Below are 27,510 nucleotides of genomic sequence, written 5' to 3'. Positions count from 1 at the left end.
GCATAAAGGAACAAGAACATTTGTAAATAAGGGATTAAAAAGATAATAGCCAAAGGGGTACGGACAGCAGGCGTGTTTTTAAGCAGCGCGTTCAGGTAGTTTCTTCTCTCAGTTTTTCCAAGTCCAACACAGGTGCCAACTTAGACAAAGAGCTCCATTTAGAAGCCTTGTTAATAATATAGGGTTGTGTCCAATGTAAATCTTACTCGGAGTAGACCAATTGAAAATAATTAATGAAATAAAATAAAATAAAATAAAATAAAATAAAATAATGGAGATAAAGCTTTTTGTCCCTCTCAGTCCTGTTCGGCCCCCTCCCCCCCCCCCAAGGAAATAAAAAGAGAGGGCAGGAACCTCTCCAGGTATAGCGGGTGTCAGAACAGCCAGCGGGGGGCGCGGAAAGATGAGAGCGCATGCGCGCCCTTCTATCGCCACCCCTCAGCCCGTTGTTGTGAGGCGCCGGAGAAAGAGCGGTTGCCGAGAAGCGGGCGTGGCCGTCGCGAGGGTGGGCGTGGCCGCGCAGGTCCGCCCCCGGCCCCACATGCCTCCTTGTCTGCCTCCCAACCGCTCCTCCCATTGCCTGTGGCGCTCCGGTAGCGGAAGTGCCTCTTCTTGAGAGTGGAGGATTCGCTTCCGGGCGCTGCTGGCCGAGGGAACTGAGGGGGGGAGCAGCGTCGGCCGGGGGGAAGGTGGCACTCGGGCCAGGACCGAGCTCCCTCCGGCGGACCCGCCATGTGAGGAGACTCCCGACGCCCCCTCAGGTGAGAAATGCGGGGGAGGGGAGGAGTGCTGGGGTTTACGGTTCTTCCAGCTCCCATATTGGGCACGCCGAAGGCATCAAAGGACGGTGTTCGCAGCAGCACCACCCCTCCGCCCCCGTTAGGCTGTGGGGCTGCGAAGGTGTAAGACTCCTGTATAGCTGCTTCCCTATTGGATGCAAAACGATGTGGGGATTAATGGATGGTGATTTATTTCATTATTTTATTTATTATTTTTTTATACCGCTCTTCACCTGAGGATCACAGGGTGGTTTAAAATATAAAAAGAAAAATGCATAACAAATTAACAATCAAAAACAATGACGGTCCTTTTGTAGGGGTTGATTGAATCCAGGTTAGTTCTTTTGGGCGTTGGGCTTTGTTCGTTACTCTTGCAAACGTATCCTGCTTTTCTTCTTTGTGTCTTAGCCTTAAACTGCGTAAAAATGGAAATCTATTGTAATTTGATGCACACACATTTCTTTTCTGCTCAGGCAACGTGCTTGGTTTTTCTCCCAAGTACAACAACAACCCCGTGAAGCAGACTAACTTGAGTGTGGTGTGTGTGTGTGTGTGTGACCCCAAGGTACCCAGTAATCTTCATAACTGACTGCTAGTTTATACATGGGTGTACTTGACATCAGATCTGACACTGAACCCCAGCACCACATTGACCATGGGTAGGCAAACTAAGGCCCAAGGGCCGGATGCGACCCAATCGCCTTCTCAATCCGGCCCCCAGACGGTCCGGGAATCAGCATGTTTTTACATGAGTAGAATGTGTCCTTTTATTTAAAATGCATCTGTGGGTTCTTTGTGGGGCCTGCCTGGTGTTTTTACATGAGTAGAACGTGTGCTTTGATTTAAAATGCATCTCTGGGTTATATGGGGGCATAGGAATTCGTTCATATTTTTTTTCAAAATATAATCTGGCCCCCAACAAGGTCTGAGGGACATTGGACCAGTCCCCTGCTGAAAAAGTTTGCTGACCCCTGACATTGACTCTGCAGGTTGGGCACTGGTTGTCTGTTGAGTATTTTGAGTTTCCTTAAAGAAGAAGCAACAGTATGCTATAAGTGATAGATGAAACAGTAGATGTAGGGAGCCTTTGGCACTCTGGTTGCTGTGGAACTACAACTCCTCCCAGCCCTAGCTAGGATTGCTAGTGACCATGGGATGCTGGGAGTTGTAGTTCTAGAGGGCCAAAGGTTTGCTACACCTGATTTATGAAGTACCATCAGTGTTCATATGGATCCTTATATAAAAGTGTAGTTCCCTCTCCCAAGAGGCTTACAATCGAAATCTTGACAGGTGGGGAAGGCAGCTGAGTGGTGCCAAGGTAGCAAGGGACATATGTGAGCTGATACAGTTATGCATTAATATATTTTGTTCCAGTTTAGTCTGGGGAATTGTGATTTAGTTGAAAGAAGAGTGGGCTTTGGGAATATAGGTGATCTGGATAGTGCTTGCCTGTCTGCAGTCTTTGCCACCTGGCCTGGAGGCTGTTGCTGCTCCACATTACTCCAAATTATTTATAACTTGAGTGGTAGTGACTGACCCAAGGTGAGCTTCATGGCCAAGAGGGGATTTGAACCCTTGTTTCTCAGGTACAATACTGACAACTGCACTACACTTGTATCATGGCTCCTCAGTAGCACAGGAAAGGTGCATGTGGCTCCCCTCCTTAGATGTGCTCCAGTGCAGGTGATGGAAATCCCAGGCAGGTGTAAGTCCCTCCCAGGTTACCTAATTAGTTTCACCTCCCACTTTTTCTACAGATTCTTCCTCAATACCAGTTTCTCTGAGCGTTTTTCAACTGAATCAGACAGCTGATGGAAAGTGGCACACAAATCATTGGGGGGAAAAGTTCCTTCTCCCCACACCCATTTGAGTACAGTATCTATGACCTGGTATTTGAAAACAATTAGTGCTGAATCTTTACTAATTAAAATCTGCCTCAGAATGTGAATACCATCATTTGATGGAGAGGAATAGATTCTGTATGCCCTATAAATTCTGTTATGTTTGAGTAGAGGTGAATTGTGAAGTGTAGTAATGATTATCTCATCAACAAGTTCTGTGGGCATCATTCTCTAGGTGTTGCACTGGGTTAATAACTTTAAAAGTGACCATATTAACTCCTCTCTACCCCTAGAACATAGTCAACATTCCAAATTAGCTGTGCCTTTGTGTATAAGTACCTGTGCCTAAGGTGTGGTTCGTTGCTCTTGAGTTTCCAAGCCTGTGGGTGAAGTGTACATTTGCAACTACTAAACTCAACTCTTCTGTTAGTAGAGCTTCCTCCCCAGTAAGACTGGAGGTGGGGCAGAGGGTGTTTTTTTTGCAAACGCATGGTAAATGTAAATCCCTGGACAGGCCCAGCCCAAGAAATGAGCAAATGAGTTTGAAAGGCAGCTGGCAGCAGTGCAGTTGTGCTCTCGTTGTCACTGACCTCACATGTGCCTACCAATATCTCTCTTGTGCGAAATCCACACCTGCATCACGTTCTACCTTTCTGCAAAAACATTTAGCTTTTCATTTTGTGTACTTGGTACAATTTTGGTCTGGGAAGTGGGAGTGGTGGATGTTGGGTTAAAAAGTTGTTGAGCTTTTTTTGGGATGGAAGATTTACCCCAGGAAATGAACTGCCACTGCCACGTGAGCAATGGACTTCGGACATGCCTGGTTTATAGTGTTACTTTTAACTATTTATAGTCCATAAATTATATATTTAACTGGCCAACCTGCACAAACCTATTGGTGATATGTGGCATACTGATAACATGTAAAAATGTGGGGTGAGGACAATTTTTCAATTTTCCAATGCATCACTGTATGTGGTTCTCTGGAGGTGAATCTTCCTTGCAAGGCATGACAAAGCAAGTGACTGTTTGCGAGTTTGATTTATCATCTCTATGTGCTGACCTCATTGGGTCTCTCCAGTTTATAGACTTTTTTTTTTTTAGAAGTCCTGTTTATTGATTTGTAAAATGTGAACATAGTTAAAACGAGAGTCCGTACGTTCAAGGCTGCTTTATCTTCTCTGTATATTTATTTGCTCTTATTGCTCACTGCAAGACCGAAATGCACAGCTCGGAGGCCCCCTTCTGCTCCGAAACCACATGACTTTTTGTGGAGGTATGATAAACATACACTGTAAGAAAGTACAGTGAGAGGCTGCCTTTTTCTAAATCCAATGGTTCATGTTGAAGCAACTACACCAACGCAGGATAAACAGGAGGCAAGTAGAAAAGGTGCCATCAAAGCACCTTAAACAACAATTTCACATGCAGTGGCATAGTTGAGGAGCAGAGCAGGCACTTTCCCTTAACCACAGAGCTGGTCATCTTTCTGAGTGAGGTTCTCAGTACATGTGACTGCACAGAGGAATAACTATAGAGAGAGACTGATTTATCAATGGCCCCTTTTTGAGATGGTTTTTTGCCTTTGTGTGTGCCTGGCTTTTTGCGTGGCTTACAAGGATGGCTATCTGCATAGTGGAGAGGAAGGACGTGTGCCACTCTTCCACCATGCAGTTCAGAAGCTGTTGCTTGCAAAAAAAAAAATTAAAAATGCAAACCTCTAATATGTATGTTCTTGGGAGATAAAGACTGCTGCTACTTTAAAGTTAGAAACATTTAGCTTTGCACTTGGGTTTCTATAAATGCTTTGTATTTAGAAGATTCCAGAATCAACCTCTACCTTCACAGGTAGTCTGGGTAGCATGGCTGGGGAAAACTTCTGCCTGAATCTTGGAGGAGTTACTCTATCTGTAGTAAATAGTATGGATTAATGGTTAATGGTTTTTTTCTGCATAAGGTAGCACTATATAGTCAACCAGTCCAGGAACAAGAAATCAAAATATAGTTTTCACACTTCCTTCTTTACCCAAAGAAACTGGCTCTTTCTGCTTGTAATTAGGCAGCCCTCATCTTAGGTCAGTCTTGCCCAACCTGGTAGCTTCTAGACATTTTGGACTAAAGCTTCCATCAGCACCAGCCAGCATGGTCAGTGGTTAGGAGTGATGGAGTTTTAGTCCAGCAGCATATGGAGGGGGCACCAGGTTGTGGAAGTTTGCTTTAAGTATGATTAATTATGATAAATCTAAAGTTTTAGTTTTTACTCAGAGATGATGCAAACATTGCTGGCAAATCAATGGACAACCAACTGAACAGGTTAAATTTTACAAATATCTGAGAATAGCATTTCAAGCTACCAGCTCTTGGAAAACACAAGTGTTGAATGTGACTGTAGATGCACAACAGAGCTATAATTCACTCATCTCTTTCTTTTATGTCAAGGTAGGCCAGCATGCCCCCTTATCAATTCAAGTGTTCAGTTTTAAGATATTACCACAAATGCTCTATGGAGCACAAGTATGAACGTTTAACCGGATTGAAGCTTTATAATCTGTCTAAACAAAATTTTTGGAAAGTATTCTTGGCCTTTCAAGATGTGTGTCCAATGTACTTTTATGATTGGGGGCTGGACAAATTTCTATTGAATCTCAGGTCTTGATATATAAGCTAAAATTTTGGTTAAAACTGCTGTTCATGCCTAAAGACTCCTGCAGCCAATCAGAAGCCCCGTTGGATGTTCGGCTTCCAAAAATAGTTCACAAACCAGAACAGTCACTTCTAGGTTTGCAGCGTTCAGGAGCCCAAACATTTGAGAAGTAAGCTGTTCGAAAACCAAGGTATGAGTTTATAGGTGAAGAGTGTCTCTTGGCTGCTCAAAAACTAGTGTTGAATATTTAGAATCAAGGCAAAGTTTCTGTTATGTCTATAACTCATAACAGAAGCCCTTTCATTTGGCATTGCTCAGAGCTGGAATGCTGTATCCAGCATTTCTTCCTCCTCAATCTACAGTGAAATTGCAGTGGATAAATTTATGTTTAATTGGTTCTGTTTAAGAAAATATTGGAAAGCTATTTGTACAATTTTTCTACATTAGCCTTATTCCCCAGTGTCATTTTCTGTCAAAGATGTTTGTTGGTACTTTTTTTAAAAAATAGGTTAAGTTGGGGCCCCTAGAAGGTAGGACAGGGTGATATATCAATATAGCATCCAAAACCAGTTTAATGATATTGGTTGCATAATTTTTGACCTGGCAATATATCGCAAATTGTGAAATGTGTGCGCTAAGCAAAAATTACAATATGGAAAAAACTGAAGTGAGACAATGCACCTACATAGCTCCATCCTTATTTCAGACATTGTGATATATCAATATATTGTGATGTTTAACTGGTGATATATTCCTTCCAGTAGCACCTTAAAGACCAACTAAGTTAGTTCTTGGTATGAGCTTTCGTGTGCATGCACACTTCTTCAGATACACTGAAACAGAAGTTGCCAGATCCTTCTATATAGTGAGAAGGTGGGGAGGGGTATTACTCAGAAGGGTGGTGGGAATGGGAGATTGGCAGATAGCTGAGATGAGCCTGTTGACGACTCTTAACGACTGTAATAGGTCTTACAGGAAAAGGCCTTACAGGAAATACCCCTCCCCACCTTCTCACTATATAGAAGGATCTGGCAACTTCTGTTTCAGTGTATCTGAAGAAGTGTGCATGCACACGAAAGCTCATACCAAGAACTAACTTAGTTGGTCTTTAAGGTGCTACTGGAAGGAATTTTTTTTATTTTGACTATGGCAGACCAACACGGCTAACTATCTGTAACTGGTGATATATTGCAGCGTTGAAAATCAGATATCGCCCAGCCCTAGAAGGTAGGGTATGGACCATCAAATTATCTCTTTCTTGATGGGATCCTTGCAAAAAAAAGGGGGGGGGGGTAAACCGGGTGTGCATCAGTCCAGTTGAGCAAGTTTTGCTCCCAGGCAAGGTGGAGCTCATGAGTTCTGGCAGAATTGATCTGGGATGAGATCCTAAGTATGCACTCATGTGCTGTGTATCTTAAGATAATTTGGTGGATGGCCTTGGATATGCTGTGTCTCAAGTACTTGCTGTTCATCATACAAAGAGTATACATGCAACTCTGACATTTAGTACAGAATTGTGATCATTTTGATGGGTAGGTTTCTAGTTCTCTTGATGGTGAGGATTTGTGCAGAAACTGGCTTTGAGTTGGTCATAATTAAGTATAACAGAGTGTGGGGCAGACAGATCTGATGTTCAGGGCACAGTTCATGGAGAACTTCTGTGGCAAAAGCATTACTGAAATGAAAGGGAGCTGTACAACAGCACACTGCACTACTTGATTTATTTTTAATACTGTACATATTTATGGTACTTTGCAAATGTGTCAAGGTCCATGTAATAGAGTTCTTGTTCCTTGCATGGATATATACCTGTCCCATATAGCTGTCACTTCTGTAAATTACCGTATTTTTCGCACCATAGGACGCACTTTTTCCCTCCTAAAAAGCAAGGGAAAATGTGTGTGCGTCCTATGGAGCGAATGCAGGGGGGAGGCAGGCAGGAAAAGCCCTCAAGAGCCGCACACAAGCTTTGTGCGCTCTTGCGGGCTTTTCTCCAGGAGGGAGAAGGGACTGACTGGCCGCATCAGTCCCTTCTCCCTCCTGGGGGAAAAGCCCCCGAGAGCGGCGCCCTCTTTAAAGGCTGTGCGGCTCCTGCAGGCTTTTCTACGAGGTGGGGGAATCCCCCCACCTCCCAGAAAAGCCAGGAGAAGCCGCGCAGCCCCTTTAAAGAGCGCGCAGCTTCTGCGGGAGGTAGGGGAAGCTGCAGCGGATTCCCTCCTCCCGGGCTCCCTTTGAAGCGGCAATGTGGGAGGGGAGCAGCTTACACTCGTGTAAGCAGCTCCTCTCCCACTTTCCTGCTTCAAAGCAACTACGGAGGAGGGAAGGAAGGGGACCATGGATCCTCCACTGCTTGCGGCTGCAGCAGATTCCCTCCTCCGTGATTGCTTTGAAGCGGCAATGTGGGAGGGGAGCAGCTTACACTTGTGTAAGCAGCTCCTCTCCTACTTTCCTGCTTCAAAGCAGTCATGGAGGAGGGAAGGAAAGGGACCATGGATCCTCCACTGCTTGCGGCTGCAGCAGATTCCCTCCTCCTGGGCTCCCTTTGAAGCGGCAATGTGGGAGGGGAGCAGCTTATACTCATGTAAGCAGCTCCTCTCCCACTTTCCTGCTTCAAAGTGGAGGGAATCCACTGCAGTTGCGAGCAGAGGATCCATGGCTCCGCTTCCTTCCCTCGAAGCAGGGTGCGGGGGTGCAGGAGGGAAAGAGGGCAGGAAATAGATGCCGGGCAGGAAGACACAACCACACTTTGACCACTGAAAGTCCACCCCAGCCTCCCCAGATTTCCACTGAGACGGCCAGGCTAATCTCGATGGCCATAAGTCAGGCTCAGCATTATTAACTGGACTTAGATAAGCCATGGTTCCCCTTCCTACCCTCCTCTGAGGCTCAGTTTAAAGCAGCAAAGTGGACAGGAGCCGCCCGCTTTGCTCCTTTAAATAGTTTAGTGCAACATTTGATTCAGAATATTTTTTTCCGTATTTTCCTCCTCTAAAAACTAGGTGCGCCCTATGGTCAGGTGCGCCCTATGGAGCGAAAAATACGGTAACTCATCAAGAAAAGAACAGATTCCCACCCCCCACAAAAAGGTTGCATATTGATTTTATTCATACAGAATGAGCAAACTTGCATAACTTATTCTAACTGCACAATTTGGTTCTTTTATAGGCATTTCAGCATAACAGTTCAGCAATTTTGCTATTACAGTAAATGCAAATATATATTTAATTCATCTGTTGTGAAACTATTGTTATACCTTTGGGATCATGTACAGTGGTACCTCTGGATACGAACTTAATTCGTTCCGGGAGTCCGTTCTTACCCCCAAAACATTTGCATCCAGAGGCATGCTGTTCTGTGCAGGTGCTGGTGGTGGTAGCCCGCTTCTGCGCAGGTGGCGGAAAACTTTCCTTTACTTCCGTGTTTGCCGCATGTGTAGCCCAAAGCATTCCCAAAGGGGGCGGTTCGTATCCAGACGTACCACTGTACATGCCTTTAATTCCTAAGCAACCAGATGGCTCTGACAATGCACAGCTTTGAGACATCATTAATATGCAAGATGATGCATATGTATTCATCATATAAATCTATTTGAATTGGCTTTTAGAGCTCTTTCTGAGTGTTGTGGAATATATATGATTAGTTTTTGTGTGCAGTGTAGACCATATACAGAACGGTGCTTTTTTATATATATAAGAAAGAAGTAAATAATAATGTTTTCTCTGTTTGGAAAAAAACTAAATCACAAGAAGGAAGGAATTGTATTGGGGGAAGGAGAATTGTGCTGCTTTGTTCTTTCCCGAGAAGGCCTCATTTGGGTGGAAATAATTGAATTTTCCCATTTAATAAAAACTGAATATTGAAATCTACTTCTTAACAGTAAAGTTGGCTTGACTATATTGTCTGTGCAGCTCAGATACTGAACTGTGGAGGGAAAGAGTTCTGAAGTTTGGTCAAATTGAAAAGATGGCAGCATTTTACTTCATCTGTCCTCTATTTGCCATTTTCTGTAGATTTTAAATTATTTCAAAATAAAAAAGGCTTTTGTGTCTTCCGATATCTGAGAACAGATGAAGTAGGAAACATTAATGTGATTAATTTGGCAGAAAAGATAACTCTAATGCTTAATACTGTATACTTCTGATTTTTTTGTACAGTGGTGCCTCGCAAGACGAAAAGAATCCGTTCTGTGATTCTCTTCGTCTAGCGGTTTTTTCATCTTGCGAAGTAAGCCCATTGACGAATTAGCGCTATTAGAGGCTTTTAGCGGCTTATCTGCTGATCGGATCAGCTGATAAGCGGCTTAGCGGCTTAGAAAAAGGGGGGGGGAGGGAAAAAACCAGGAACTCGCAAGACATTGTCGTCTTGCGAAGCAAGCCCATAGAAAATTCGTTTTGTGAAGCACCTCCAAAACGGAAAACTCTTTCGTCTAGCGAGTTTTCTGTCTTGCGAGGCATTCGTCTTGCGGGGCACCACTGTATTGAAACTTGACTGTTAATACAGCAACTTATATTAGATAATTCCTTTTATATCTCCTTTATTTTAAAAGACAGTTTATTTATCTAATTGTTATATTTCTCTACTACCTCTCATGCAAGGTGATCACAGTAGCATATGTGGCCTTCCTATGTAAGCTCCCATCCAGGTACCAGCCTAACCCAAAAATGGAATTATATCAGGTGCTTGCAGATAATATTCTGTGCTGGCTGTAATATACCAACAACTAATGACCAGCAAAGCCAAATGCAGTCCACCAGCTAAATATAACATCCCATCATAATCTCCATAAAACACCTGTTTTTGCATGCTTGAGATAGCCATAATATAGAGACTATCCAGCATCTGCCAAACAATAATATGGACCTGGTGGGCTATGCCTGGTTGTGTAAGTTGCAAGCCAGTACCCTCTGCTTTTGGTAGAGGTGTCGTCATCACTCACTCCAGTACCAAACTCTGGTGATCCCATGCCTATTGGTTTGGAAGCAAAATGGAGCCTGAAATATTTTCACCTAGGAGGAAAGGCTGCAGCTTTGGGGACTTTTTAGTTTAGAAAAAATACGAGTAAGAGGTGAAATGATAGAAGTTTTTAAAACTATTAATGGTACAGAAAAAGTGGATAGAAAAGTTTTTTCTCCCTCATAACACTAGAACTTGTGGACAAGCAGTGAAGCTGAATGTTAGAAGATTCAGGACAGATAAAAGAAAGCAATTCATGTACCTCCTAGGTAAACTGTGGAACTTGCTCCCATAGGAGGCAGTGATGACCACCAGCATGGATAGCTTTAAAAGAGAATTGGACACGTTCATGGAGGAAAGGGTTATCAATGGCTACTCTGCCTCCGCAATTGAAGGCAGAAATGCTTCTGAATACCAGATGCTGGAAACCACAGGAAGGGAGAACGCTCTTGTGTTTGCGTCCTGCTTGCAGGTTTCCCACAGGCGTCTAGTCCCATGAGAACAGGAAGCTGGACTACATGGCCCATTGGTCTAATGCAGCAGGCTCTTCTTATGTTCTTATTGAGTCATAAATAAAAAGAGAGGTGTATTTAAAAAGAGAAGGGGGTGCAAGGGCTTATGTTCAATGACTTACAGATCTGTGGAATATTGGGAAGGGGAGAACACAAGAGCTAAGAGCATGCATAGACAAACTAAGACCCTGGGGCCAGATCCGGCCAATCACCTTCTAAATCCGGCCCGTGGACAGTCCGGGAATCAGTTTGTTTTTACATGAGTAGAACGTGTAATTTTATTTAAGATGCATCTCTGGGTTATTTGTGGGGCCTGCCTGGTGTTTTTACATGAGTAGAATGTGTGCTTTTATTTAAAATGCATCTCTGGGTTATTTGTGGGGCATAGGGATTCGTTCATTCCCCCACCCCCAAAAAATTTTGGTCCGGCCCCCCACAAGGTCTGAGGGACAGTGGACCGGCCCCCTGCTGGAAAAGTTTGCTGACCCCTGGCTAAGGGGGGTATGACTGGCCTGCTTGAATTGCTAACAATGTATAGTATATAGTGTACTAGAAGATCATTTATGGTTAGGGATGTGTGCTGTGAGGTTAAAAAACATCTATTTGTTCTTTGAGGTGGTTTCCAGAACAACACTTCTTTTCCATTTGTTATACAGCAATAAGGTGCTTGGGATCAAGGCTGGCAGCCAGCACAGTGTGTAGAAAAGGCTTCAGGGTGGTAGGAAATAAAGGTTTCCTCTCCCTACCCCTCCCACATGAGACCTGAACAGTTTTACATGGCTCCACACTTGTTCCTACAAAGCATTAGGGCAAATGACCATTTAACAGTTCAATAAATTAACTAGAAAATCTTTACCATAACCATAGGGGAAAGAATGTTTTTATGGCTGCTAATGTGCATTAACGTGGGACGCGGGTGGTGCTGTGGGTTAAACCACAAAGCCTAGGACTTGCCGATCAGAAGGTCGAAGGTCTGGGGTGAGCTCCCGTTGCTCGGTCCCTGCTCCTGCCAACCTAGCAGTTCGAAAGCACGTCAAAGTGCAAGTAGATAAATAGGTACTGCTCCAGCGGGAAGGTAAACGGCGTTTCCGTGCGCTGCTCTGGTTCGCCAGAAGCGGCTTAGTCATGCTGGCCACATGACCCGGAAGCTGTACACCGGCTCCCTCGGCCAATAAAGCGAGATGAGCGCCACAACCCCAGAGTCAGTCACGACTGGACCTAATGGTCAGGAGTCCCTTTACCTTTACCTTTAATGTGCATTAATAGCTTGCAATAAAGCAAATAACTTTAGTTTGGCAAAAGTTGTTGTTTTTCTTTCACCTAGCAGGTTTTGAAAGGAAAACACTTGAGATAGGCTATCTCTAAACCACAAAAGGAAGGAACCTCAGTGTATTGCAAGATCATCTGTAACCCGTTGCATCTGTAATGTTGCATGACATACAAGTTTGCTTCAGCAATACTTGGGATCAACAGTCCTGCTTAAAGCATTTGTTCAGATTGTGTTTCCTTTCCTTGCCTGTCCAGCTCTGCACTCAGTGTACTCTTTCAAGGCTTGATTCCCAATCAACTAGGAGGTGAGAGTCCTTAAGATTTCTGATACGAACAAGTGTTAGTAGCTTTGGGTCACTGAAACTGCTAATTGCAAAATTATGTAGAGAAAACGTTCACTAGCAAACTACCTACTCACAAACTTGTCAGTTTAGTACTACTACATGTAACACTACACAAGTCATCCCTTGTTACTTTGAATTTAACATTTCAGATGTATGTAAAAGGGAAAGTCTTATTGCTGCATGTAAAAACTATTGTTTGCTACTGCTTGTATTTTCGGTCTCAACAATGTATAGATTGTATGCAGTGTAAGTTACTGTGCATGTCAATGGACTGCTTTCAATCTTTAAAGCACCAGGCATTTTTAAGTTCTGATTTATAAGTACTTCTTTTTGTGGCTTTTGCAGGTTACACCATACACCAGAAGACATGGACAGCAGCAGTTTAATCCAGTTTGACGTTCCGGAGTACAGCAGCACCGTACTGAGCCAATTGAATGAGCTCCGCCTGCAGGGAAAGCTTTGTGATATCATTGTGCATATTCAGGGTCAGCCGTTTAGAGCTCACAAAGCTGTCCTAGCTGCCAGTTCTCCATATTTCCGTGACCATTCTGCATTAAGTACCATGAGCGGCCTCTCAATATCAGTTATTAAAAATCCCAGTGTCTTTGAACAGTTGCTTTCTTTTTGTTACACTGGAAGGATGTCTTTGCAACTGAAGGATGTTGTTAGCTTTCTAACTGCAGCTAGTTTTCTGCAGATGCAGTGTGTCATTGATAAGTGCACACAGATACTTGAAAGCATCCATTCAAAGATCAGTGTCGGTGAAGTCGACTCTGTCACTGTTGGTGCTGAAGATGCTCCGGAAAACCACAACGGTGTTAAAGATGACAGTTATTTTGCCAATCCAGTGGAAATCTCTCCTCCCTATTGCTCTCAGGTGCAGCAGTCTACTTCAGGCAGTGATTTAAGAATGGAAACAACTTCCAACAAATCTTTCCGTAACCGTCTACAAGAAGAAGGGCACTCAGACCGTGGTAGTAGCGGGAGCATTTCAGAATATGAGATTCAGATTGAAGGTGATAATGACCAAGGGGACTTGGTAGTCAGAGAGAGCCAGGCTGCTGAGGTGAAAGTTAAAATGGAAAAATCTGACCGGCCAAGTTGCTCAGATAGCTCTTCTCTTGGTGATGATGGATACCACACTGAAATGGTGGACGGCGAGCAAGTAGTGGCTGTTAACATTGGCTCCTACAGTTCTGTATTGCACAATGCCTACTCTCTATATTCCCATGGCTCATCCCAATCTGCTAATGCACCTGACACCTTTGGAAGCCTAAGAAACTCAAGCTCTTCAAGATCCATGCTAGGTTCTCTTAGAGGCCGCGGCCGTCAAAAACGGATCTCTACTAGCTACTTGCATAGTGATGTTTCAGCACAAGGAGCTGATGGAGAATCTGCAGCGAATCACCCAGGTTATGAAAACAGTCCACGGGAAAGGAATTCAAGAGGTCACTGGTATGCATACAGTGAAAGATTAATCTGTATATACTGTGGGAAGTCTTTCAACCAGAAAGGGAGTCTTGATAGGCACATGAGGCTGCACATGGGAATAACCCCCTTTGTGTGCAAATATTGTGGGAAGAAGTACACGCGCAAGGACCAACTCGAGTACCATATCCGTGGCCACACAGATGACAAACCTTTCCGCTGTGAGGTCTGTGGAAAATGTTTCCCTTTCCAGGGAACTTTAAACCAGCACCTGCGAAAGAATCATCCTGGTGTAGCAGAAGTAAGAAGCAGAGTTGAGTCTCCAGAAAGAACAGAAGCCTATATCGAACAGAGAGATGATGATGCTTCAGCCTCTGAAACGCTGGATTATAGCATGGATATACAGACATCTGATTAAAATTTACTGCGTCCCTCAGTGCAACTCAAACAAAGCACATTGATCAACGCATTTCCTTCTCGTTTCTTTGATAAGTTTTGTAACAGGTATAACAGCATTGTCATTTTCCTGATTTTGCAAGTTTTCTGGTCCCTGTTCCTGGACAGAAGGCTTCTGACTTTTTTTCTTTTCTTTGGAAGGAAGTAGGGTTAGCTTTACTCCTAAAAATGTTTATAAAGAGCATAATATTTTGCAAACAATACATGAAGAAGGAGGGAGGCTGGGGCTTCAACAGTGAAAGATACTAAAAACATACGGCCGAATAGTATAGCCTCTCCTTTTGTGCTTTGTGCAGCCTAATCCTATGTAGGTATACTTGGATGCAAGCCCTACTGAATTCAATAGGACTTCCTTCCAGTAGTGTGCTAGGATGGCAGCCTTAACAAACATGTTATGTAGGAGCATAAGGTATACCTCCCAGAGTCCCATCTATGTGTCATACTAAGTTGTGGGTTTGGGTGGGTGTTTATTTGTTGTTGTTTGAATAACTATTTTGATAGCTTTGAATTTTATATAATATATATTATTATATATAAACATATATACAATGTTCACTTTTTCTCTTTTGGTTGGGGTGAATGTAGAAGTATCTTAAATGGAAAGGAAAAAATCCTCTCTATAAAAGGCTTTCAACTTTTAATCTTCTCTTTAGGGTTTTTTCCTGCTTTTTCATGAAGCTTTGCTTTCCCCCCCCCCCCCATGTTCATATATTGTGTCCAAAAGTGAGCAATGCTTTGAAATAACTTTGCTCAATAGCATGCATAAACCAAATGCCATAACTGTATTAACTTTACAATGGGGATTGTTTGGGTTTTTTGTCTAGAATATAAACTAGACAACCTGTGGTGCTGCCCCTTTTTTATATAGAAATGTGTTGTTATACTAGCCAACCCAAAAGTAGCATTGTGGTTTTAAATGTTTTTACTATCCTCAGAATCTACCTTCATTTCGTACTGTAGAAAGCATACCAGGTAAATCAGTCTTACTTTAATCACTCTGATTATATATAGTTGGTTTAAAGAAGGCTAAGCAGGACGTTGCAGTCATTTCTGCAATATTTCTGTACAGTGTTCTAGTGAATCACTTCCACAGAGCTGTTTTCAGGTGCGCCATAACTTCCGATTTACCATTTTCAAGTGAAATTAAAGCACTTGTATCTTTACTTTTTGTAACAATGCCATGCGGGATTTATGAGCAATATATCTTATTGTATTAGAGAAGTTCTTTGGGCTTCTCCATGATTTCAACAGCTGCTCAGTATTTTATTTTTCATAAAGAGCCAATGACAAACACATTTACACATCCTTTTAGAAATTATTATTTTTTCTCCTTCAGACGTTTGGTATCTTTCTAAAGTGGTGCTAACTTTTTTCTATTACATCCATAATAGATATAAAAAAATGTGAAACCTTACTATAGTGGAATCACAGATTTTTCCAGTTATTTATCTGCCTGAAAACACCTCACAAAAGTGTGAGCTGGCAAATAATTGCTGTATGAAAACTCTTATCAAGTAAATAGAATACAGATGTTTGTGAATAATATTTTTAGTACGTATATATACTTGGATATATTTATGCTTGGCAGAATGAGAAACTTCTTGGTAGATATATTCATCAGGATAGAAAGCTGTTAGTGACAGAAGCTGCATGACAAGAGAGACCCCTCCCCCCCACCCTCCACCTACCTGTCTCCTCTCCTGATTCTGCTTCAGTTTCTGCCTTATATTCCCTAAGCTAGTGCTGCTGTAGCTTTAAGGTTTCCTGGCAGAGCAGTACAGAGGCATTAAAATTATGCTGGAACAAGCCTGGGCAGTGAGGCACAGTGAGATGCTTACTTGGCTGGTAGCCATCAAAAAGGATCCTTCTGCAGGTACTGTATATGAAATTATTGGAACCCGTTTTCTCTTTATTAGAGTTTTAAATCTTCACCCACTTGTAGGAGCATTCTGTTCCCTCTTAAAACAAATTGGATGTTTGCTTCTTTCCCCACTGAGTGAAATAGGGAGCGCTGCACAAAAATTTGTTGACACCTCTCCCAGATAGGATATTCAGAATGTGTGGATTTCTTGCTGCCTTCAAGATTTTGTGTGTTTGTAATTTAATGTGTTGACTTTTGAATCTGAGCCTCTGTTCTTAATTCTTGTATGATTCCCTAAATTTCTCACAACTGTGAATTTTAATCACATAAAAGTGTATGGGTTTTCTTAATAGGAAGTCATAATCCTTCAAAATTCTCATTCTTCAGGAGCTACTTCTATTTTTCACTTATATTCTGTGATTTAAAACACTGAGAAAATAGCTGTGGTTATACTATGGGTGGCTGATAGATACAGTGTTTGGAGCTTTTGAAGATCTGTACAAAGTGTTCCATAAAAAGTACTTTAGCTGGAGAGCAAGTGATTTATACAATTTGTAACCAGCACCCCATATCAGCTTTCATTTTCCAAATCACTTAAAAAGAATGAAGCTTGGATGCTTGCAGTGGTTTTGAGGGCTTACAGCTTTGTTTGATATTTTAAAAGAATAGACTTCTGCAGTATTTTTAGAATGGACTTTTCTTTACTGTTTACCAAAGCCAGTAATAAGGATTAATGTTAACAGTAAATCAGGTTTGTTCTCTAGACGCAGTTTTAGTTAGACAAAATGATCATCCTTTTCCTACTATAGCTGCCTAAGAGATTCTTTCCCAGGGAAACACTAACTTCCCTCCTTTTCCCTTTCTACTATTAGTATAAACAAGGGCTGGAGCCCCAGAAAAGCCAATTTCAGTGCACATTCCATATGTGCACACAGGGCTTTCCTGCTTTCTGACTTCCTACTACAGCCCCCACCCCACCCCCATCCACTTCTGAGGATCAGGAGGCTAGAGCGGTGTAAAATGAAATGGGAGGAATGCAGCTGGGCAGGTAGAATGGAATTGGTGACAGACCCATCCCAAGCATGCAGAGAAATGCTTTTCACAGGCCTCTGGATTTCCAGCCTGCTTCAGGGAGGGTACATTCATTCTTACAACACATTAAGATACAAATCAATTTTATTCTACCTTTTGATATGCTTACATTTGAGACCATCAAACAAAAGTCTGGACATGCAGAGTTAAAAATGTAACCCTTTACAGGGAACCTGTGCTGTGGTGCCTTTTAAGCCACTTGGGTTTACGCCGTAGTAGTATTAGTCAAGGAAAGAGGGGAAAGGCAGTTAACTTTGTATTTCCCTGACTTTTGTCTCTGTGTGAACTTAAAAGTTGTTTTAAATATAGTTTTTGAATCTGTAAACATGGTTGAACTGGTTTGAGTTTACCAAAGAGTGACTTAACATAATTTTGGATATTTTTGATTGTACAGCTTTCAGGTTCAAATGTTGTGGTGGAACTGTTAAAAGACTAGGAGTTATCAATCTCCTGACTTTCGAGAGATTTTTGAGTTCCATATACTCATTCATGTTGATGGCCAAATTCACATAATGCTAAATCATGGTTTAGTGCTGTGCGCATGAGCCGCAGCAAGTCCAAACAAAGCCTTGGGCACCTATACTTCTCCCTCTGATTTCCATGCAGCTGAAAAGACTTATGCAGCATTTAGCTTCACTTTCACAGATTCACTGGTGGTGATTTAAAATAAGCTCTGGTCAGTTTCTAAAGAAGGCAACTTCAAACCATAGAAAGTAGGGACTGCACTGCCCATTTTGCACAAAGCTCTAAGCTACTGTTCAGTGTAGCATGAGAACAAGACCGGTATGTTTTTCCTCTTCCTGCTGCCTATCGGGGTTCAAAATTATCAAGCCATAATATAGTACTGTAAAGATCAAGAGCTTCACTGGACATGCAGGCAGCTCTAGAGATCTAATCTGGAGTAGTTAACTTGTGTATCTTCCATTTGTTTTCCTGAATTTGAAATGTGCCTAAAGGCCAGTTCACAGAAGACACAAGCCACCTTGAACACCCATTTGGTGAAAAGGTGGGATATAAATCTAGCACACAAATACAGTGGTACCTCGGGTTAAGAACTTAATTCATTCCGGAGGTCTGTTCTTAACCTGAAACTGTTCTTAACCTGACGCACCACTTTAGCTAATGGGGCCTTCTGCTGCCACCGCGCCGCTGGCGCACAATTTCTGTTCTCACCCTGAAGCAAAGTTCTTAACCTGAGGTACTATTTCTGGGTTAGCAGAGTCTAACCTGAAGTGTCTGTAACCCGAGGTACCACTGTAAATGGTGTTCTCATACACTCTGTAGGTGCATTTGTGTAAACAATGCAATATTCATACAAGGCAATTATAGGAGGTGCAGAACTGCAGACATGTGCAGTTTTCTATTTTAGTGGTAGTCCCATGTCCCATTTTCACCCCACCCCACAATGCAGCATCTATCCTAAGTTGATGCATCATCACATTATGCATTCCCCACCACATCATCAATGGGTGAAGATACAGCACAACATTACACACTGTGTGTACACATTTCTGAAGGAATTTGACATAGGAATACTGTTTTAGCATTCTACCCACACTCAGCAGTACCTCCGGAGATTGTAGCAGCTGGCAAAATGCTGTTTAATTGGAGGAGCTGCTGGCTTCCTGTAGCCTCCCAGTTCCCTGTCTCAGTTGTCTACATTAGTGCACAGTGTCTGTAAAATGGCTGGGGATTGCCTGTGTGTAGGGCAGAAAGTTTTGTGTTGAAGCAGCTTTTGTCTTCCTTGGGTTTTGCCCTAGATGTGCTGCAACACACAAGAGACTAGCAGACAAAGCTTCAAGTCAGGCAGCAGCATCTAAATCGTGCCTTGTCACATTATGGTTCCATGGTAATGGGGTGCCATCTTTTTATCCTTTGAAATTCATATCTTATGTCCACCAGGATGAAAAGCATGCAGTGAATTATTTTAGGTGAATTCTGAAAATACTGTGCAGTACTGATTGCTGTACAGTTTTGATTAGTGTGCAACTGTTAGTGTATTTCATTTAAAATGAACACAAAAGCCAAGAAAACCAGTAAGATTAAATATTGGGTTGAAAATATGTGAAATAATGCAGGCTGGTTCATAATTGAGTCTCTCAAACTACCTTTTTAGCTACATAGACAATGTGAAGAATAATAAAAACAGTGACAGTGTCATTTTTTTCTCCTCTAGATGTTTTAACCTATTTACAAACTGTGAAAAACAAAAATAAATTTTATACTTTTTGCTAATATTTGTGGTTTTAAGCAGCTGTTATTTTTTTCTTAACTGGTTTATCTTCCATATAATTTCTATTGAAGTTGTAAATAAGACTCAGAAATTAGCTTTGTAAATACGTGAGATTTTTTTTTTTAAGCAACGCAGCGCCTCACAGTTGGTTCTGTATTCAAGTGTGAATGCTTTTAATGGCAGAAAGGATACTGTCTTTCACTGTTGGCAGAATTTACTGTTTAAGTTGAAATCAGGGATGCTCATCTTAAGGGGAGACATGTGGAATTTCAGTAGCCTCTAGCCAGCCCTTTATTTATGCTTTGCAGCATAATAAGTTACCAGATTTGTCCATGTCTTGCTTATTTAGAGTTGTTGCAGACCTGACCTCTTTTTAGCCACAGTTCAGAGGTCATGAGCAAAATCTTACCACACCACACCACCTTGATCCTGGCCAAGAGCAATGTTTGAATTGATGTTAATTATGAATAAGACTATAACCAGGTTTCCATCTGGTTCTTAACCTGGCTAGTTCAGCATGGTTAAAGCTAGTCAAGGCTCTTAATCATAGTTAAGTGGGAGGGGATAATGTGCACTCCTCTCAAGAGCAAAATCCAGCAGTCCACACATACACACAATTTCTTTTAACCATGGATAAATGTTCTTTTTACATATGCATCACCCCACAATGGCACAGACACCATGCATGTGGGAAAGAGCCAATTACCTACATGCAGGGTTGAGATTAAAGTGCACATAAACCACCTCTGGGATTGAGCACTCCTAGCCTAAATTGGATTATTTACAAGTCTCTTTTAAGGTTCCCAGAATAACTAAATATATTCTGAAAGTCTTTCATTTATTTCTGGTCAGAATTAAGTTGTTTTGATGTAACTGTTATGGGTTAACATAAGATTAGCACGAATTTTTAAACAAGGGCTGGGAGAAGAGAGAGTGACAGAGCTTTATCTTGACTGAAATCTATCTTATTTGAAATGTATGTTTTTAGTTTACTGTGACTTCTGTTTTATTTTTGTCATCTGAAAGGGTTTCATGTTGAAGCCACTGAAAAGGGACTCAAATATGCAACACCTAATCTATTTTCTAAGGGAATTTTACCCTTGAATGGTGCTTTTAGACTGGTCAGGGTTATTTATTAAATTTTTATATATTTTAAAGTATTTGGGAATTGTGTAAATCCTTTATATATATAATATATAGTATATATATATATATGAATGAGTCTATTTAGTTCCATGAATTGTAAGCAACAGTAATACTCAGCAACTGAACCCAAAGTTCAGTGAAGTCATTCAGAATGTTCAGAGTTTGGCAGTCTTGCATCTCTTTTTTCAGTTAAATACCCTTAAAGGACTTAAAACTATACAGCCTGTTGCGCTCTCAGACATCCTTAAAATGATGCATTAAATCAGTTATGCAAGCTTACATAATAAATGCTAAATGGAAATTGGGTCTGAGAGAGTTGTTCTGTGTCCCTACTTGGAGATATGGAGCAAAGTGTCAGTAACATGGCTGTGGTTATAACCTTTATAAATATCTGCTTTTAAGACACAGGACACAGCTGTCCTACTGTCAGCATGCTGCAGTGGTTTTCAAAATTTTCAAAGGTTGACTCAGAGTAGATCCATTGGAATGAATGGGCCCCAGTTAACCCAAATGACTAACATTGAATACAACCCTGTGCTCTGGAGAACCCTTGCATTCCCTAGAAGTTTGGGGCTCTTCCGTGGTAAAATGCTTGCCATTCCTAATACTGCAGCCAGCAGGGGAGTACTGCTTGCACGCTACGCTGAACTTTCAGTTCATGCAGGACATAAGGCCCAACATGCAGCTTGGAGAGCACTTAGATTGAACATGAGAATACATCCCAGAAGAGCTTTGCAGCCACCAAGCATGGTCCCCCCTTCCCCCCCTTTTACCCTAGAAGCCTCAAGTACACACAACAGAAGCAGGTACAAAACAGTGGCTCAGTGGGGTGGACAGATATTTAACATAAAGGTGTAGGGTGCCTCTGAACAAATACTAAGCCAGTGGTGAGGAACTGCTAGCCAGTGGGTCTAATTCAGCCCACAAGGCCAGTTATCCACCTAATGTCATAAGCTAAGAAATTTAATTTTGGTACCAGAACTAAGCTCCAGTCCTTGCAAACCAAAATCCACTCCTGCTTCCTTCCCCTCACCAGTTTTGTTTCAGTAGCTGTGAGAGCTCTTTGGTGCTAGGAATAAGAAACCCTTGCTGGTCTACTGCAAGCCACCCAGTAGGTTCTGATCTGCCTTCCATTGTTCCAGAACATGCCTCAGAATCCAGCAGTCCCCTAACAGATCAGTCCAATGCAGGAAATAATCCCTGAAGAGTCAAAAGAGTGAAAACCACTGGGCATACTGGGAGATTAGTCTTTGGACTTTGCTGAAGGCCTGTTTACACATCTTTCAATTTAGAGGAGAAACTCATGGCTGATTTGCATGATCTAGCTACACTTGTTTTATCAGAAAATTGTACTATTAAGTAAACATCTACCATTTATAGATTGATTTTGTTTTTCCTCATAAATATTTGAACACTTTGAATGACTAACCTCAATGTCAATACCTTGCAATATTAAACCGGTAACCTCACAAACTCCACACTTCATCACCATATGAAGTAAATGAAGCTAGCTAAAGCGGATGCTGTTAAAAGCAACTAACTTGCCATTAAGGATTATTTTATAGCATGAAATATTTTAGAATATTTATTCAAATGATTATTTTAATCTTGTACTCGGTTTTTTGTTTTGTTTCTAGATTTTGTGACATGAATATTTCAGTGCTGCTTTGTTTTGTTCTGATGGATTTCTTGTTTCTTGCTTGTAAATTGCCTTTTTTATGGTATAAATAAAGTCAATGGGAATTGCTGTTTATAAATTAAAATGCTTCTGAAGCACACATTCTGTCTTTGAATTCTGTTGTTTTTTTTTTAATTGGAAGACTATCAATGGGGTTTTATCTTCTCCTTGTGACTGGCTAAAATCATTATGAATCCAGACCAAATTTGGGTTTTCCTTGCCCAAATGATGTCACTACTGTCCAAAGCTGCCTCCTTTTGTCCATATTTCCCTTGTAAAACAAACTTCATAACTCTATGAGGTAGGTCAGTATTAGAATTTTACAGATAATACTAATTACAGGTGCTTAATTACTCATGCATCAGCACATATTAGTGCTACACTTGGAACTTTTCCATTCCGTAATATTGTGCCATTTTTGTTCCAACACAGGTGGAGACTTGCCAGAACTTGTTAAAATGTGAAAAAAAGACCTAATCTGTTTTGGGTTCTTTCTAGTGTAGCCTAGCAGTGTGCAGTATGAGGTTTAAGTGCACTAAATCACAGTCTTTGATTTTTCAGGAGACTAACCCCTACGTACATTTGTATCAATAAAATCTTAATCACCCTGCCCCCCTTAAAGCCTGTGTATGTGGTGTTCCTTTGGGAAACCCCAGCTAGGGCAAACCCTTTACAGATCTCTCCAACATTGCCATTTTTGTGTAATGATCCTGTGTGTACCTTCACCTACTATGCTAGGGGAGGAGAACCTGTGGCCCTCCATATGCTGTTGAGCTTCAGCTCTCATCAGCACATATTAGTGTTACACTTGGAACTTTACATTCCCAAATATTATGTTCTTTCTTTGTATAAATACAAACAAAATAAATCCTTCCTTACACTCTTCTCCACAGACTGGCTTCTGAGAGAGGGGGACAAGCAACTTGCCTGGCCTGGGCCTCCAGGGCTTGTTGCTGATCTACTATTTTTTTTTCCTTGTTTAATGGATGCTTCCCCCTCACACTCTAGGCAGCATTGGATTGTCCACCATAGTGGCAGTAGCAGTATAATGAGAACTGCCACCCCAGAGGCTTTAATTTTCAGCTCTTACGGTGGTGGCATTGGCTAGGGAGGATTCCTAAAGATAGTCAACGTACAGGATGCCCATTATCACCTTTGTTTCTGAATTTCTGTTTAAAAGCCCTAGCCTGTATTATTAAACAACATGATGAGATTCATAGAGCAGTCCATTACTCAGCTGAATATAAATTAGTTTTATTTTCAAATGATATACTCTTACTTATTATGAAACCTCATACTACTATTCCAACACTGATGCAAACAATAAATACTTTTGGTCAAATTTCTGGATAGTCTATTAATTTGGCAAAGTCAGAATTGGTCCCTATAATAGGGTTGCCATATTCTAAAAGACAAAAAAGAGGACACATTTGCCACCTTCTAGGTCAGTATTGTCTACACTGACTGGCTGCAGCTGTCTAGGGTTTCAGACAGGAGCCCTTTTCCCACCCCACCTGGAGATGGGGGCCTGCATTCAGAGCAGATACTCTGCCACTGAGCTATGGCCCTAAAACAGAAGATGGGATGAGCAGGGAGAGGTTTAAAGAGATTGACAGACCCTGGATGAGGCTTTCACAGCAAGTCATTAGGCAGAGGCTGGGCAGTGTAGGGTAGGGGGTAGAACACTGTATTTGGAGGGAGGGGGGAGAAAGGGACGCAGCCGGTGGTGGAGGGGGATGGGGGAAGACCTCGGTGGGAGGAGGGAAAGCAGAGAAAAGGCAGAGAATGGAAGAGGGATCCCTCCAGGAGAGAGGGAAGGGAAGGAAGAGGAGAGAGGAGTGCTGGGGGGGGGGGCGTCCAGACAGAAGGCAAAGGACTGAAAAAGCTACGCAATGGCGAGGGGGGCGGGGGGGAATGAAACAGCAGAGAAAAGGAGGGGGGAGCGAGCAGAAATCGCCAAGGGGAAAACGTCAGGAAGCGCAGCAGAGATGTGGGTAAATCAATAACTCCCAGTTAGAGGAAAGGAGGGTCTCCCTAAGCCAAAGACAGCCTTATTTTATGGAGGGCGCCCCCAAAAGGGGAGAGAAGGGTGGTTGTGCGGGGTGGGGAGGGATCGTTGGCTGGAAAAAGAAAGCGTGAGAGGAGGGATGCTGAGGAGGCGCGCTGGGGAAAGGAGCAGGGGGAGCCAGAGAGAGAGAAAGGCTGCTATTGATTTTGTCCTGGGGGGCTTCGATCGGGTGCCGAGAGATGGCTGCCTAACTCTCGGTCCCCCTCCCTCCTGATCTTTGCCTCCTTTCCCACACGAGGATTCACAATCTTCCCAGCACTCGCGCGCGCACCCCAACGGCTTTTGCAAATAACCACACGCTGCTGCAGCTGTCTTCTCCCCTCCATGCTGGAGCATCTGCTCTCCGAGACTCCCTACTTACCTGGCCACACAGTGCCTTCCCCCTTTTGCCAGCAGCCCCCTTACTCCCACCCCATCCCCACCCGACCAGACCAGACCTAACGACAGCGCCTCTCTAACCTCCATGGCAACCACCACCAGCCCCGTCGCGCGGGCTGTCACTCAAATCCATGGCGGAGCAAAGCTGGGAGGGAGCGAACTACCGGCTGCAGCACCTCCAAACCCGGTCTGCATCTTCACGCTCTCCCGCCCAAGCGCTTGAAACTGGCGCGAGAAAAGAGACCCAAGTGCTCCCCACAGTCGAGCAGCCAATCAGAAGTCGCGGTGACGATATTCGCCCTCTTTATTCCGCTTTCAGGGTCGAAGGGAAAGAGCAATGAGAATAGCAGAGCAGCACAGAGACTGCGGCGCCTTGCCGCTGGGTTCTAGCGCCCCGCCGCCGCCGCCGCCACCTACAAGGCTTGACCCAGCAAAAAACCTGGACATTTTGGGGAATTATAAAAATCCGCCCCCCCCCGAAAAAAATGTGGAACAATTTGCTGGGTGTGTCCGGGGAAAAACCGGACATAGGGCAAGCCTACAAGTAGCGGTGGGAAGCAGACACTCTAGTATCTTTCCATGGATCGATGCTTACTGGATCTAAAGACAAAAGAATAGTTTTCTTCACCGAAAGAGAAGAATGGTGCAGCCCACAGAGTCTCCGAAATCAGTGCCCTTTAGTGGTAAAGCATCTCTGTATCTTCCATAGCGACATAGTGATTCACCGATTGGATCCCAATTTCTTTGCCAATGTGCTGTCAAAGTTCTATCTTCAACAAGAAGTACGTGATCTTGTCCACCTTCTGCCCAAAGACATCACACAATGGTCGCTGGTCTCTGAAGCTTTTGAGTTTGGGGGGAAACCCCTAACCCTAGAAATTAGAAAATGGTGGGATTTTGATTACTTTGGATATGAATGAAATTACATGCCTGCAGAACTGGGTCAGACGAGGAATCCCTGGACTGGCTTATGCAAACCAGCCTGGCCAAGCAGAGGTGTTAACATGACAAAAGGTGTGGATGGAGCATCCAAGAGGAATCTTGGGCCTGAGTGAAGAGAGATTGCCAAGGTGATGGTGTATGAGAGAGAGGTCACAGGAAAAGGATATCTTTAGTATGCTGGGAAGAGAAAGGGAGATCCATCCTTCAGCATTCTCTCTGGGAGAGATGCCTTTAGTGCTGCACTGCTGTGGGGTAATGCCCCTCTTGAAATTACTATGCGGTAAGATTTCGACTCCCTCCAGCAGACTGCAGGTGTAAATATGTGAATAAATCATATTTCTTAAAGCTATGACAGTCTCCACCACATCTTCAATTCTCCAAAGGAGAACAAACTCTGTTTGAGCACCTGGATCCCCCTGCAAACTTGCTACCGATTGGCAGAGTGTGGGGGTGGTGCCCAACTTTTGTAACAGTATATATTGCCTGTATAAAGGACGTACAACAAACTTCTTTGTCTCCTTTTATCCCTCCTCCGTGAGGCAGAGGGTAACACCAACTACTCTTTCCAGAAGCTTAAGGGTGTGTCCTATGAGGCACAGAAACTGCCTCTTCCCAAACATCTGACTGCCCGTTCCATGAGAGCGGCCACAACTTCAGCTGCTTTTTCTACAAATGCCTCCTTAGAAATATGCAGAGTAGTGACCGGGCCATCCCCCAGCACATTCAATAGGCACTATAAGATGAATCCCTTATAGAAAGCTTTCCGACAATAAAAACTTGCAGCTGGGACTCACACTAGTTGGGTAAACTTTTGTACGTCCAAACCCAGTGATGCTACACTGCAGAAACACCAACTTGCTCCAAGGATTGGGGGTGTGGGTGTGACGTCACGTGTGTGTTACAACGCGCAACGTTGCGTTGCGATATCAGGAAGAGCCAGGGGCAAAGCTGAATGCAGCGCCAGCGCAGCTTCAATGACCAACAGCTCCAACTCTCTGGCGCCCAGCCTCCTCTTGCAGCTGCTACCATGGGGGGAGGCGTCCCCCCAAAGAAAATATTGGGGAGGACCAAATGAGTTTGGCCTCTAGGTAGCGGCACCCCTGCTACACTGTCAAGCGAAGTTGTAGCATTGCACCTTCCTGAAGGTAGGTTTACTTGTCCAGTTTAGCATCACTGGTGCCACACCCTTAACAGGCTGTCCAACAGATCGATCACGATCTACCGGTAGATCTCCGCGAGGTTTGGGTAGATCGCGGTTTATCTCTGGCTCCCTTTCCTTAGCGTTGATAAAACTGACTCCTGCCACGCCCCCTCACCCCGCCCTCCATTGTTGTATGAGCTCCGGACGGGAAGACGGAGCTTTCTCTGTGCTGCTGTTTTGATCCATAGCGATCTTTTTGTGAGTGACTTTACCCCTTCGTCCCTTGCCTTTAATCCCCCTCCAACGGAACTTCTCCCCCCCCAAAAAAGCATTTTAACCCCTAAAACGGGGCTTTTCTCCTCCCTAAAAAAAGCTCAAAAGCTTTGAGCTGAACCCCTCAAAAAGGGGGTAGATCACTGCCAGTTTTTAATTCTGAAAGTAGATTGCAGTTTCTTGAGAGTTGGCCACCCCACAACACCTCTTCCCACCTCTGTTTGCATGGTTGGCTTTGAGTTAAAGGATTGTCGGAAATATGTTAATACTATTTTGAGTTTCAACTCTGGACTGTTTATGCTCAGTGAGTATGCAAAACTGTAGAAGGGCCAACCTATTCATTGTAAAGACTACTCCTGCCTTCATTCACCAGAGGCGCAGATAAGCCCAACCCAGTGATGCTACCCTTCAGTACAATGGTACTTTTTCTCTTTACCATGCATGCATAACTTCATCAACGTCTGTCTACTTC

General features: G+C 43.1%; 2 protein-coding genes and 1 long non-coding RNA gene across 9 annotated transcripts in view; 2 read left to right on the top strand and 1 right to left on the bottom strand.

Moving 5' to 3' along the window:
• LOC308579363 overlaps positions 1-22,336 on the top strand; it is a 173,373-nt gene extending 151,037 nt beyond the window's left edge. The window contains exon 2 of the long non-coding RNA XR_014004445.1: positions 18,399-22,336. This is a non-coding gene — a long non-coding RNA (uncharacterized lncRNA). The remainder of the gene's footprint in view (positions 1-18,398) is intronic.
• LOC308579355 (uncharacterized protein) overlaps positions 1-27,510 on the bottom strand; it is a 92,144-nt gene that overhangs the window by 51,987 nt on the left and 12,647 nt on the right. For 2 of the 6 annotated variants that reach the window (XR_014004418.1, XR_014004419.1), the window contains one exon: positions 23,346-25,554. The exons of 2 other annotated variants lie outside the window; for them this stretch is intronic. The gene's annotated coding sequence lies outside the window, so the exon portion shown is untranslated. Of the gene's footprint in view, positions 1-4,341; positions 4,529-8,418; positions 9,322-23,345; positions 25,555-27,510 lie in introns of those variants that run through there. 2 more of the 6 variants (XR_014004416.1, XR_014004417.1) reach the window with 2 other exon arrangements.
• Positions 585-14,239, top strand: ZBTB34 (zinc finger and BTB domain containing 34). Of its 2 annotated transcripts, none has more exons than XM_081180306.1 (2): positions 585-761; positions 12,688-14,239. In XM_081180306.1, exon 2 carries the CDS (start codon positions 12,710-12,712, stop codon positions 14,186-14,188), a length of 1,479 nt encoding a protein of 492 aa, XP_081036432.1. In that variant the 5' UTR covers positions 585-761; positions 12,688-12,709; the 3' UTR covers positions 14,189-14,239. The 2 variants fall into 2 exon arrangements, with proteins under 2 accessions (XP_081036432.1, XP_081036431.1); XM_081180305.1 differs by lacking the exon at positions 585-761 and adding an exon at positions 1,368-1,438.

Source organism: Podarcis bocagei (genome assembly GCF_964188305.1).
Source record: "Podarcis bocagei genome assembly, chromosome: Z".
In the NCBI taxonomy this organism is placed as follows: Eukaryota; Metazoa; Chordata; class Lepidosauria; order Squamata; family Lacertidae; genus Podarcis; species Podarcis bocagei.
Note: the sequence above shows the minus strand (reverse complement) of the source record. Positions and strands in the feature narration are given on the sequence as shown.